Here is a 14,669-nt window from a genome sequence, read left to right on the forward strand (position 1 = left end):
GCTCCAAACGCTCATTCTTACCAGGGGGTGCATACACACAGATTAGCCTAATAGGCTCACCTGCCCAGGAGCCGTCTACGATAAGCAATCTGCCGCAGACAAGCTCCTGAACAGAATCTAGTGTGAAGAGGCTCCCCCTAATAAGAATGGCGACCCCTGTAGACTTACACTCACCCCCACCAGACCAATAGGACAGACCGTGAGACCACTGCCGGCCCAGATGTCTATAAGACCTGGAAAAAGGAATAGAGCATTCCTGCAACATGTAAACATCACATTTCTGAGTATCTAAAAATGCAAACACAGACTGTTTTCTAAACTTATCCTTAATACTCCTCACATTAATGGTAAAAAGGGAAAGAGACACCATTAGTTGGGAGAAAAAAGGTTAGAACACAGAAAGGAACATTTAGCTACCACTCTTGTCGGGCGGTGCTTCCTCTTGAACGGCTGCTGGGTCGCCCTGTTGGGGCGGCTGCATACAGCTCTGGATCAGCTGTTCGATTAAGTTGTCAGCATTCAGGTCAGGTACTTGTCAACCTTGAAAAAGCTACCTAGCGAAACGCAGCATCGGTTAGCGGCACTCCGTACACTGTCATGTCCTAATATGATACGCTGCTAGTCAGCTCAGCAAAATGTGGAATACTTACCCTATATATGTAAACTGCAGCGTGACCAGCATGAAACTGTTTGCTAGCATATAGAGATGTGTGCATTATAGCACAAGTAATAAGAAGCTGCTGTTGTTAAACCTTTCTATCTGAAACTGTGGTAAATGATAATAATATGTACTAATATCACCCATTACTCAAATTACTGCTGATATAGTAACTCGGTGCAGTGCTGTGCCACGGAGGGACCCCTCCGGACAGGCACTTTAGCACATAGAGCTCTATGAATACAGCAGGATAGTGGAATACAAAGACATCCAGTATTTGCATAAACTATTTCCCATGAGTACCCTTACGCATAATGATGGGAGAATACATGATATGGGATATATGAAATGAGGCTATAAAGTTTGGTGTGGGAGATATATAGTCCTATGTGAAGTTGTATGATATCAAATACGGTGGAATGTCCATGATATAAGCATTGGACTTCATCACTGTGAGAGTGACAATCACAGAGAAGAACTACACAGTGGACATGCTATGATAGCATTGGGTTTAACAATAGAAATAAATAACCTTATATTTGTGTATAGAGAATCCTACTGCTCACATGTTAAAACACATCACACAAATTAAATCTTTTATTAACACTGTAACAGTGTATACTATCATTATTTGTTTAGATATGTGATGTGAGGAATAATTTATAACGTGATAGCCACAAGAGGATGATGTCTTTGACATCACTCGGATTGAGATAAATTCTGCACAATACAGGGGCCACACATTATACCCAGGTGTGGCCATTTTATATATATATATGTATGTATATATATATATATATATATATATATATATATATATATATATATATCTTTAAAGTGACATTATCATCTCTATATATATATATATATATATATATATATATACCAACCGGTTATTGATACTAACATCAGGGCATCTAGTGGAATAGGAGCGCGCGCAATTTTTATAACACATTTCATTTACATTACACACATTATCCCCATTTTTTTATATTTCACTTTTTAGTCTTCAGATATTAATTATATTAATAAAAGTTATATTTTATGTATTATTTTTGTTTAGTGCACTGCAATGGACATTTCTACTTTTCTCTATCTACTTGTGATAATGATAATGAAGGTGTGTATTCATCTTAAAATTATGTTAATTTTAAGCTACAGATGGAGACCATGAAGCTGCAGATGGAGACCACCCCATGCCGCATTATAGTGCCCACACCCCAGTGAATGTCAGTACAAGTGTAATCACACACACAGCAAATGGACATTAACGTCAAATTCCATGTTATTATATGATAGTTTGCACAAGAAATGGTAGTCTATAGCTGCTTGGCAATGAAAATACTGGTACCCCTGTTAGCAATCTTAAATCTATCCTTGCCAACTTCAGAATAAAGAAAAGGACAGTTGCAATATTTAGAACACTTTTACAGTAAAGCTGACATCCCCTTTAATTGCTTGTTTTAAACTTTTGATACAATAATGTCATACTTTGGTTGAATAGCTGGATGAGAGCAAATCAAGCATGCATGACAAGTCGTCATATTTTAACTCCTTCATTGTGGACATACATCAAAACTACTCCTACTTATCCGAAGTGCAGCGCTGATTAAAAGCAAAAAGCAAACCTTGTCCCCTTTGGTAATTAGGGGAGGAGACCGCAGAAGAGTGACATCATCATGCCAGTGCACAAGGGGGAAAGGGTGATATTGTCTATCCTGTAGTGTATCTTTCATGGGTGCAGGTTGTGCAGTGTACACTGGGTCAAGGAAGGGGGCCTGCACTGCACACCCTGTGCCCAAGACCAACCACTGTGCATCCCATGCAGTGCACTGGCTCCCTATGATTCTCAGAGTCTTGCTCTCTTCTGCACATGCACCATCTTTCAGAATTTATCAGCGGAAAGATGGCAACACGAGAGAAGAATAAGGAGCTGGAGCATCACAAGGGAGGTATATTTCATCAGGTATGGGGGGATTATTGGTGGGGGTGCAGTACATGCCCCCCAGTTCTTAATATGCCCTGTGTCTATCTCACCATACTTTATCCTACACACTTGGATGCACCCTCCTTTAGAAAAGGGTGCTTTCAAACAGTATGCATATGCCCCCGTAGTAGTTATTTTCTGGCGAACATATGTGATCACCAGACAAAGACTTCCAACACTACACAAAACATTACATTCTCCACAAATGTTTAGAGGGGAGATTGAATACCCAGATCTCCCCCATCCTGAGTCAAATAAGAATACAGAGACTCCCTCATTTAATGTGAAGTAGTGGCGTATCTATAATGGGTACAGGGTTGGTGGTGCACATGGGCCTCTGGGTCCAGGAGGACCCACACCGCACACCGTGCACCCATTTCTTCAATACTTAACTCTCTGGAGTCCCGCATCAACAGCACCAGCGCTGCACAAATCACTGGGAAAATGGCGCAGTGGCCATTTTCCCAGTGTTTTCTGCATGTACAGTAGGAAATGACCAAGAAAATGGCTGCCATTTCTCCTAAGACATGCGTAGTAGACTCTGGCACAGTGCGAGAGTCTACTATTGATCATTAATGCATTGCAGTACAGTGCCAGATAGAGAAGAGGGGGCCTGGATAGAGAGGCTGCACACTAGCCCCCTCTTCTCTAAATATGCCCCTGATGTGAAGAGTGTTCTCATTTTTATAATGTTATTTCTTATTTGGACTACCATATTACAGTATTCCTATACATTTGTATGTGTCTCAAGTACAAATTTTATTATGTAAGCCAACCTGTGGAATCCTGATTTTTTTTTTTTGCTGTTTTGAAAAGGTGGATTAATACCAAATAAGAACCTCAAAGTATTTATTTGTGGTGTTCATCTATATATATAAAATCAATTGTCCTGACTGACTGATCAATGCCCAGCCCAAACCCCTGGACCTAGAAACATGAAAATTGGGGAGTATATGACTTCCATGATGTAGGCACCCACTAAGCAGGGATTTTTCAAAATTCAACTCCTAAGAGGGTGAAAATAGCTAAGATGTTTACCCCTCCTGTAGAATTTCCTGACTGACTGTTTCATCATGGCTGTAGCACAATTCTATATTCAAAAACCAACTGTCACCCCAAGTGCTGCCAAACATCACTGGCACTTGATGTGGCTCCCCTATTTGAATAGTAAGGGAAGGAAATGTGTTACTACAGAGATGAGAGAGGAAAATGTGTTACAACAGCAGTGAGAGGAAAATTTGTTACTAAAGAGGTGAGAAAGTGGAATGTATTACTACACAGATGAGGGAGAGGAATGTGTTACTACAAGTGTGAGGGAGGGGAATGGTGAATGTGTTACTGCAGGGCGAGGGGGGGATTGTGTTACTACTGTGTTCAGCAGGGGTAATGTGTAACTATAGAGGTGAGGGAGGGGAATTTGTTACTACAGGGGTGAGAGGGTGTAATGTGTTACTACAAAGGTGAGGGAGGGGAATGTGTTACTACAGGTGTGAGAGAGGGATTGCGTTTATACACAGGTGAGGGAGGGGAATGTCGAATGTGTTACAGCAGGGAGGGAGGGAGGGAAGTATGTTACTACAGAGGTGATGGAGTGCAATGTGTTAGTACACATGTGTGGGAGGGTAATGTCTTACTATAGCAGTGATGCATTACAATAAAGGTGAAGGATTAATGTGTTACTGGAGTGGTGAGATGGAAATGGAAACAGTAAATATCTAAGGTCTACCTGGGTGAAAGTAGGTACATCAGCTAGTATATCATTAAAATATATAAGGTACATTTGCTTTTAGTTCATTTACTTTTTTGCTTGTTAAATTTTAAAAAAAAAACATTTTACTCATTTTTGTTAGCTTTTAATTGCCATGTTAAAAGGTACAACTCTAATGATGTTTTTATGAAAATTTAAAGACTTCTAAAAAGAACAAAGTATATTTGTAAAATTACTGATATTGATGTTGGAACGTGAGCAGCACAAAATGTGGTAAAATAGGCTCAACACAGTGGTAAGAAAACCTTCAAGAGAGGAGGAGTTTATTATAATCCAGGTGACATCATTATCCATGTAATTTGTTCTTATTGAAATATAACAGGGTTGTCTTCCATTGTCTGACGTGGATTTCAATCTTCAAAAGAACATTCTGTAGTGTTCAAAAAATGTCTCCCTTCTGCTGCTGACCTTTCTGGTGCCTACGCTATTCACTTTTTCCTGTGATGGTCCTAAATATTAATGTACAGAAGTCCTGATAGACTAGACCTAAAATACAAGTTTCTAATATTCACAAATATACATATGACATAAGTTTATCAGCAGCTTATCAGAAGACCAAAGATTTAGGTTGAACTAGATACTTGTGTGGGAGCTATATTCCCACATATAGAAGACTTCAAGTACAACTACTTATTACTATTTGCATATTTTTTTTTGTATTCTCCTTGTTTTCTGGTATTAAAACCATTTTCTAAGAGTAAAACATAAACCACAAATCAAGTTAATCACATTAATAAGCAATACCCATTTCAATTTAATTTTCTTGTTGGTATAGAGGAAGTATTCTACAGTGTGACAACAATACAAGTCTTCCTAGATTTATTTAGCCCGGAGATTCAACAATACAAGTCTTCACTGATTTATTTAGCCCGGAGGTTACCAATTTAAAGACCCAAAGTGTAACACTACTGCAACTAGCTGTTCCACCATGTATTGCCAGGTTGTGTGCTTTTTGTGGAGTGTTTTCTTCTTTGTTTTACTTCGCTCTTCTCACAGCCACTTCCCGTCAGGTCTTCCTGTGCAGCCACCTCTCCCATATGTTCTGCTGTGTTTCACATTACCTACCCCTTCCACCTCCCATCAGAGAAACTCCTGGCAACAGTGTCATTACTCACATTGGTAGCCACACTCTTGAGTGACAGAAGGTCATCAATGGCTGGTGCACATACTGTTCATTAACATTGTATGAAACCATGGTTACCTTGCAGTTAATGATAAAAAGTATCAAATAACAAGGATAGTGATGCGGTGCACTGGTCACACAAATAAAATATAACCTTTATTAAATTACATATAAAATGATAACATAAACATACAACTCATACATAGGTGAAATATTAAAATAGGAAACAAAAATAATATTTTTTTAAATAAGTGGCAGAGACTGTCTGAATAGACAAAAAGAGAGGTTACGCACAATTATTCACAAGGTGTATAAGCAAAATAAATGCGAATTATTTATACCATTGATCAGGTCAGATCACATATTGTTGACTGCACTATTGGCAATTGTAACAGGATGATGTAACACAGTTATATAGTGTTTCAGGTTGTTCACTGTAATAAATTTAACACAGTGTGGGTCTCATTCAGACCCGGTCGCAAGCACCGATATGCTTGCGACCGGGTTGATAGTTAGCCCTGCGCACACGCAGCGGCCGCACTGCGCATGCGCAAGCCCCAGAGAGAGCAAGAAACTGTCTCGCTTCGGAGCTCTCTACAAAAGGGGCGGCTGTCAATGTTGATCGACAGCTCGCTCCGTTTTGTAGGCGGGTCGGGGGGGTGGTTTCCAAAACGAAGGCATTCCTTAAGGAACGCCTACTGTTTTGTGGGCGGCCACACTGACATCATCAGTGATGTCAGTGGGGAGTTTCCTGACCTTTCAGAGCAGGAAGCTCCCTGGGGCTTGCGGCTGCCGAGACCCAACCTTAGGGTCTCGTCGCAAGCCCCGATGGTCGTGATGGTGTTCACCATCGCGACCATCAACCTGGTCGGTCATTAAGCTGTGGGTGGTAACCCACAGCTTACTTAACGACCAGGAGGCCGCACTTCAAAAATGATGCGGCTGCCCTCATTCCGAATGAGGGCCTGTATCCTGTTCTAACAGACATCCTACTGCTGATCTAGATAGCATTATAGTCACCTTTAGTTATAATTTTTATTAATTTATATGCCTTCACACTGTCATCAACTGCAATAACTTTCTGCGCTTTATTTCTTACTAGCTGAAGTACACGGCATTGCCGGAATCTTCGAGTCATTAAGTCTTATTATGTGATTTCTGCTAAATCATCCAGTGGAAGGCACAGAACAGGCTCACTGGGTCAAAGTTCTGCACGGCGCACTTAACCATGAGGTCCGACTGGGACCCCACAACACCTTTAGGCATCCCAGACTAATTTCCACCCCCTGTGAAGTTTTCATCCAAATCCATCTAGTAGAAGGTCCAGAACAGGCTCCCTGGATCAAAGTTCTTACCAGCGTTCCGGTTCAAAATTCTGCCCAGTGTACACCAATGGGAGGTCTGTCCGGGACCTCAACCACCTAGTTTGCCTTCTGAGATCCAATGTTACCACTCTGTGAAGTTTTCATCCAAATTATGTGATGTTGTCCAAATAAATCCAGCGGATGGCCCAGAAGTTTTCATCCAAATCCATCCAGTTAAAGGCCCAGAACATGCTCCCTGGATCAAAGTTCTGCCCAGCGTACCCCAACAGGAGGTCCAACCGGGACCTCAACCACCTATTATGACTTCTGGGACCAATGTTACCACTCTGTGTAGTTTTCATCCAAATTATGTGATGTTGTCCAAATCCATCCAGTGGATGACCCAGAACAGGCTGCATGGGTCAAAGTTCTGCCCAGTGTACACCAAAAGGGATAACCAAATGGGACCCTAACCCCACTAAAACCTGGCCAGGATCCAACTGGACCACCTAGTGTTGGTTTCATCCCAGTCTTCTGGGATCCAATGTTACCACTCTGTGAAGTTTTCATCCAAATCCATCTAGTGGAAGGCTCAGAGCAGGCTACCCGGGTCAATGTTCTGTCCAGTGTACACCAAAGGCAGGTCCGAATGGGACCCTAAGACCCCTAAAACCTGGCCAGCATCCAACTGGATCACCTCATGTTGGTTTCATCCCAATCAGTGCAGGGCTGTCAAAATGCATAACCTGACAGATAAACCAACAAACAGACCAATCCATTTTATATATGCAGTAAGATGCTTTTACTCAATAAACTTTTGTTATATCATACATGTGTCTTGTGTAAGTTTATTTTTAAATATTGCTGTTTTGATATATTCCTTAAGTAACACTAAATATGTATCTCCCCTTATGTATAAAACAGAAATATTTTTTTCCTGTTCCATCAGAATAGGTAGGAGTAATTTCTCCAAGATGTTACTGGCATATACTCAGTCCTTATTATATAGGGAGTTTAATCCATAGAAAAAAAGTATTTTCTTTAATAATCTATGTTAGGTAACTGTAATATGTCAATTGTGGGTATTTATCCAGCCTAATTGAAACAAAGTCTGGATGCACTAAGGTCTTCAAATATGTGGGTTTGATAAAAAAAAAAAAAAAATCCCTTATTAGACAACATTAATGAAGTTTGCATTTACTCAGACATGTATTATTTTCCAGTTGCTGCAAGCATATTAAGCAGCACAGGAATGAAAATGTATTTCTAGGATATTTAGAGCTTAATTCAATAGTTCTAAGTGTGTATTAAATTGTGATTCCTTTTAATGTGGAAATGTCACTTATTAGATCACATCACACAGATTACATTTGTTAAAACCTGTATTATTTATTATTGACTGCTGGTGTATATATCTCCTATAGAAAATGGTGCTGAGAAAAGTACAATTAACTCTTAACATAAAATTGGCTGCAAGTACAGTATATTGTTAACCCAAAATAAGCAGCCTAATATAGACAGAAATTATGTAAAATAAGCAGCCTAATATAGACAGAAATTATGTAAAATAAGCAGCTCAGAATAGTTACACATCCTGACTAGTCTTATCTCCGAACATATCATTAGCCCAGAATAAGCAACTTTAATTTAACTATATGTTTTAGAAGGTATTAGCTGTGGGCATTTACAATCAGCATATTGGACCTCATTCAGAGGCGGTCGTTAGATGCAAGCGGTCGCACTGAATCAGGGTGGGCGCTTGCATCCTGAACGGCCGCCTCCTTGTCCACCGTTAAGCTGTGGGTTAACACCCACAGTTTAACGACCGACCAGGTTGATGGTCGCGATGGTGATCACCATCGCGACCTTCGGGGCTTACGACCAAACCCTAAGGTTGGGTCTGGGCACTCGTAAGCCCCAGGGAGCTTTCTGCTCTGATGGAGCAGGAAGCTCCCCACTGACATCACTGATGATGTCAGTGTGGCCGCCCACAAAACAGTAGGTGTTCGTAAAGGAACGCCTCCATTTTGCAAATCACCCCCCCGGCCCGCCTACCAAACTTTGGTAGCGAGCTCCGGAGTGACAGAGTTTCTCTGTCGCTCCGGGGCTTGCGTACGCGCAGTGTGGCTGCTGCGCATGCGCAGGCCTAACCATCGAGTCGGTTACGAGCGCATCGGCGCTCACGACCGACTCTGAATGAGGTCCATAGTCACTGCAATTAGTGTGTGTTCAACTCTAAATCAGCACAGAAAATGAAGGTGAGTTCCTAATGCTATGAGCTGCAGGCGTATAATTATCCATAAATGAGCAGCTTAGAAGCAGTTATACGCCTCCAATAATATCCTCTCTATTAAATTAATTACAGTAAACAAGCTGAAACACTGTATAACTGTGTTATATCATCCTCTTACAATTGCCAATAGTGCAGTCAACAATATTACATTTTTTTATGCTTATACACCTAGTGAATAATTGTGCATAACCTCGCTTTTTGTCTATTCAAACAGTCTCTGTCACTTAATTTAAAAATTATTATTTTTGTTTTATATTTTAATATTTCACTTATTTATGGGTTATATGTTCATGTTATAGTTTTATATGGAATTTAATAAAGGTTATATTTTATTTGTGTGACCAGTGCACCGCATCACTATCCTTGTTTTTTGATACCTGATAACATTTTATAGTGGGTAGCACCTCTTCAGTGAGTAACTAATACATTTAAATTTAAATTAAGTATTGAAGAGAAGGTCACGGACTGGTGCAGTTGCCGCTTCTTTTTCCGTTATACCCCTTTCAGACATCTCGAGAATCCCGGGAATTTGGCCTGCCTCGGCCAAATTCCCGTGTACCCGTGTCTGTCTGAAAGGTGCCTACCCGGGAACATGTTCTTAAGTCCCGGGAAATTACCCTGCTTCTGTCTGAATGGTGCTACCCGGGAATTTACTACTCCTGGGCAGCACCAAGCAGCTTTTACATTGACAGCGCAGAGCGTCCTGTAGGACGCTCTACGCTGCTGCTCATTACAATGAGTTGGCAGTGCAGAGCGTCCTGTAGGACGCTCTGCACTGCTGCTCATAACCCCCCGCATCGGTGGCTGTGGTGCTGACAAACGAGTCAGTGACCATGGCCGGGTCCTCACACCGGCGCTGGAGACCGCCGGTGGTTTTCAGCCACAGCGGGCCGCCCGCATTCCCGCTGGACCACCAGGGTAGATAGGAGTTATTATATTATAGATAGAGGCTGCACTGATTGGATGGCTGCCTGCTGCATGATGATGACATCATCAGCGGCAGCCGGAGAGGGGATAGGTTAGGAAGAGCAGAGGAGAGGCAGGTAATATTTAATACTAAAAAACCTGGCTTATGTCTGAAAGGGGTCTACCTGGGAATTTCCCGGGTAGACACTGCAGTGTGAAAGGGGGGTCTCAACCAAATACCCGGGAATTTGCACAGGAGAAATTCCCGGGTCTGAGCAGGAAATTTCCCGGGTTGTATGTCTGAAAGGGGTATAAATGATACAAAGCCAAGTTTACTCTCGTCTAATCTGGAAGAGTTACAACAAAAAGTCATTGAAGTCTATGTTGTTTATCTTGGAACAGAAAGTATTGAATCTATATAGGTGGATTGTGGAACCTTTTATTACCTAGCAGCCTTTTTCATCTAAATAATCCTCAGATTTATATAGACATACATATAACCAAAACAGAAATTATTGGAGTTTAAGGAATTATATTTAATCGTATATACATTTTTAAAAGTCCATACAATTTCTGGTTGCAAGTAGGACTTCATCTTATCCCCTTTTAGCAATCTACTCAAAAAATAAGTTCATATGAGATGGTGAACAGATCTCCGGTGTGGTTGTATTAATGCCGAGATTGGCCATTATACGCAGCTGCCAGGATACCACGGTACATACAGGATTTTCTTTTACTGAAGATGAATCCTAAAAGAGTCATTTTCAGAAGGCAGCTGGCTCATAGGCAGATAATTGAGACCAGATCCTCAGTACCTTTGAAGTATGAGATACCAGGTATTCCTGATGTGTAGAGACAGCTTTATCAGATCTTTTCTGTAGTAGTAGCTGTTCTCAGTATACACTTTTATGTTTTGGTTATATGTTTGTTGTTTATATGATTAAAGAAAGGATTTGTATTACTATCATAAGATATACCAATCCCAGGGATAAACTTAATTTTATTCTCCTACAGTGTGATCCGAAAGCCTGTTGGAAAACTATACTTTGCTGGCACGGAGACAGCCACATCATGGAGTGGATACATGGAAGGGGCTATAGAAGCTGGGGAAAGAGCAGCCAGAGAGGTAATGTGGTGTGTGTAACACAGAGCTGAACTACTGGCAATTCAACACAGGAATGAACTTTGAAAGTTGTCTAAGTTGATCTTATGACAATTGGAATCAATGGGCACACATTCCAGTATCCAAATCCATTTATTGGTTTACAAGCTGCCAGGTAGAGGTGTCCAATATACATATTCCCGGAACCAGGGTTAGTGTACTTCCCCCTGATTCCTTCATATAATGTGTGCCCTGTTTCAAGGTTACATGAACCCTCTGTATTATGAGTGGCTCTGCTTCAAATTATATATTATAATAAAGCGTTCAGTGCAGAATTAATTTGGGAATTTCAAACTGCATAAATATTACTTATAGATTCAAAGGGAAGAACAGGATTTTGCAGAACTGGGACAAGGTTTACTTTTTCATTCTTCAAAGCAGGTGTGTAATGTTGTTTCTACAATGGGGACAGCAACACTGTTTGCTTAAACCAGGGTTTAGAGTACACCAGGGTGGGATTGACCGTGAGTGGCTGAATCAAAGGATTTATATTGGCTCTATGATAGCTGCACTGGGGCGAGGCTGGTTTTGGAGGTCTCTTAAAATAAGATATAATCCATTCAACATGCACATATTGACTTGATTTATTTTCCGATTATGGGACAGTATGGCTGACACTTGAGTATTAGTGAGTTTGCCCCATAAATAAAGTATTTATAAATTAAACATTTATCCATAAACTAATAGGCTCCATAGATGTTGTAAATCTGTACTCTCATGTTGTATCAAGTACACATTGTAATATTCTAATCATACTGACACACTTCAGGATTTCACTTTAACTAATGATGCTCTCTGATTTATTGTGTAATTGCAGATAATGTGCAAGATGGGACTAATTGCAGAGCATCAGATATGGGTACCTGAGCCTCAATCTACGGTATGTTTAAGAACAAAAAAGAAAATCAAGAGTTGTAATGCAATTTGTGTTATGAAATTGACAAACCAAATAACTAAATAAAATACAGTATACTGTAGTTGTCATAGAGGATTAGTTACTTTATTTTCATGACACTTGTATATGATACACAACTGCTCTGTGGATATTTTCATATCTAATTAGTACATACACTATAATTTGTTATGCTACATGTGTATAAGATACATATGTATAAATTATTACACTGAGTTCATACTACTGAGCTACATTTGTTGCACCTATATGTTGCAATTAGCATAAACTCACGTGCTTATTCAGAGTTGCTTGCTAGTCGGCTGCAAAAGCAGCACATTTTGTGATTCGAAAATAGACACAAATCTTCACCTGTCTCAGAGGTGTATACATCTTTGTGTTTGCACCGTCCCTATATAACCACTTGTAGAAGTAGCCAACATCACAATAAAATGCGAACTTGCACCAGCCATTTTCTTGGCGCAAGAGATCCGTCTGAAATCTGACTGATATCTGCATACCCTTCATTTCTGAAACGCCCGCAATTCTACCTACACGCACCCGAAATGCCCTGTTGCCACACGGCTACACCCAACTGCAAGTGAGATGTGACTGAAAAGTGTATGACCCTGAATCAGTAATAGATGCGAGCACTCAGCTCCAACAAATGCGCAGTTGCTAAAAAAAACATGAAATGCATTTGCAAAGCGGATTTGAGCCAACTCTGAACCAGCCCCTAAGCTAGTACTGTGTGTACAGCCACACGTATAGCATTACATATGTCATGATGAATGCACTCTAGAACATTAGAATACATATTATGTAGGAAGCTATTAATGAATATAGAATAAAGCAATTAATAGGCTATTATTAAGTTAATGAACTATGGAAGAAATTATTTAAGTCAATATAAAATTATAAATTACATATGGGACCTTACTATTATATGTGTCCATTCATCCTTGTTACAGACTCTGTACAATTGTACAATTCAGAAAGCATATGTGGGAATGTTCTCATGGTTATAATAGTCCCTATTACACCTTCAACAAGTTAACTTACATTGGAATAGGTCTTCACCATTATTAAGTACTGTAAGAAATCTGTCTGGCTAATTCAATGTGTGTATTCTGTTAAATTATAGATATCAAACCATTGCGAAACCAAGGTTCTTAAAATCCATATGGGCATTAAGTTAATGAACAATAAACTAACTCATTTGTGTTATCCATCTAGGATGTTCCAGCTCTGCCAATCACAACCACCTTCTTGGAAAGAAATCTGCCCACTTCCCAAGGATTGATGAAATTCTTTGGATATTCCGCTGTCTTTGCAACAGCTGCTGCTGGAATTCTTGCTTTCCAAAAGGGTTGTTTTACTTTTGAATGCAAACATTTTATCAAGTAGCACCTTCAACTCTATTTTTTCATGAGAAGTTTATTTACTATGATATGTGACTGTAGGTTTATGCTAGTAAATAAAGGTCTTCTTCCGGTGTTTGGTATTAGTGTATAGTACCTATAATCTAGTTTAAAATATAATAATTATCAACTGGCTAGAGGCTACCTGATTTATCTCAGTTCATTAAAACACATCCTACTGGGATACGATAAGAACAAATTGTGTCTCTTATATATGTTCATCTCAGTGATACAGTATTAACAAGGAGACCCAAAGAGTAAGATTAGAAATATAGATGTATCATTTATATATGAATTGAATAAAGGGTTTTATCATTGATATCACTAATACACAAATAAACTATGGAAAGTTATTAAGCAGTAGTTATCCTGGCAACAGTGAATTCATCACTCTCCAAACCACCTGACTGATTTTAAAGAAGTTTAGAGATAAAACTGAAATAGCCTCTGATTTAACACCCCTAAGGGAAACCACTGCCATTTTAGATAGGACGGGACAAATATATGTTTGACACCTGCACTTAATGATGCCTACAAAAATGCTAAGTAACATTTGTCCCTTCCTGGTACTCGTGGCTGCTAGATAACTGGGTTGCAAAAATTAATATGTGACACCTTTCAATTATTAAAGGATATGTGTGCTTATGTTTAAAAAGAGTAAATGTATCCCAGTGTTATTATAAGTAATATCTCTGCCTCCTTATTTGTATTAATAATAAATGTAATTGTAGGGTCCCCTTCATAATTATAAAATTTATAAATGGGAATATGGGTTTTCCGATGACGTATGAAGGAGGCATCTGATGACATATAAAGCGACATGTGGAAGAGGGGTCTGATGGCCTATAAGGGGCATATGATGGCACTGACATCATACAAAGAGATGAAGCAGAAGGTATGTGGAAGGGTCTGATGGCATTTAAGGTGCATAAGGGGACTCTGGCTTATAAGGTGCATGCGGAGGGGTGTGATGGCATAAAGATTTTGCCATGCACCCTGTCTGGGAGTCTAAAATATATACAGCATATATAAGACTATATATACTGTATCAATATATGTGTGTGCGTATCTGTGTGTATGTGTGCATATATATATATATATATATTTATGTGTGTGTATATATATATATATATATAGTTAGTAACACAAGGTGTA

At 39.7% G+C, this 14,669-nt stretch overlaps 1 protein-coding gene across 4 annotated transcripts in view; it reads left to right on the forward strand.

The window, feature by feature from the left end:
- The window catches only part of LOC148508169 (amine oxidase [flavin-containing] A-like), a 125,667-nt gene extending 111,999 nt beyond the window's left edge, over nt 1-13,668 (forward strand). For 3 of the 4 annotated variants that reach the window (XM_088444909.1, XM_088444908.1, XM_088444907.1), the window contains 3 exons: nt 11,054-11,165; nt 12,019-12,081; nt 13,330-13,668. In XM_088444909.1, coding sequence (XP_088301035.1) covers nt 11,054-11,165; nt 12,019-12,081; nt 13,330-13,500 — 346 coding nt within the window. In that variant the 3' untranslated portion in view covers nt 13,501-13,668. Of the gene's footprint in view, nt 1-6,638; nt 7,515-11,053; nt 11,166-12,018; nt 12,082-13,329 lie in introns of those variants that run through there. The other variant, XM_088444910.1, reaches the window with a different exon arrangement.
- Nucleotides 13,669-14,669: the final 1,001 nt, after the last annotated feature.

This window comes from Taudactylus pleione, unplaced genomic scaffold (genome assembly GCF_031769625.1).
Source record: "Taudactylus pleione unplaced genomic scaffold, aTauple2 ptg000374l, whole genome shotgun sequence".
Taxonomy (NCBI): Eukaryota; Metazoa; Chordata; class Amphibia; order Anura; family Myobatrachidae; genus Taudactylus; species Taudactylus pleione.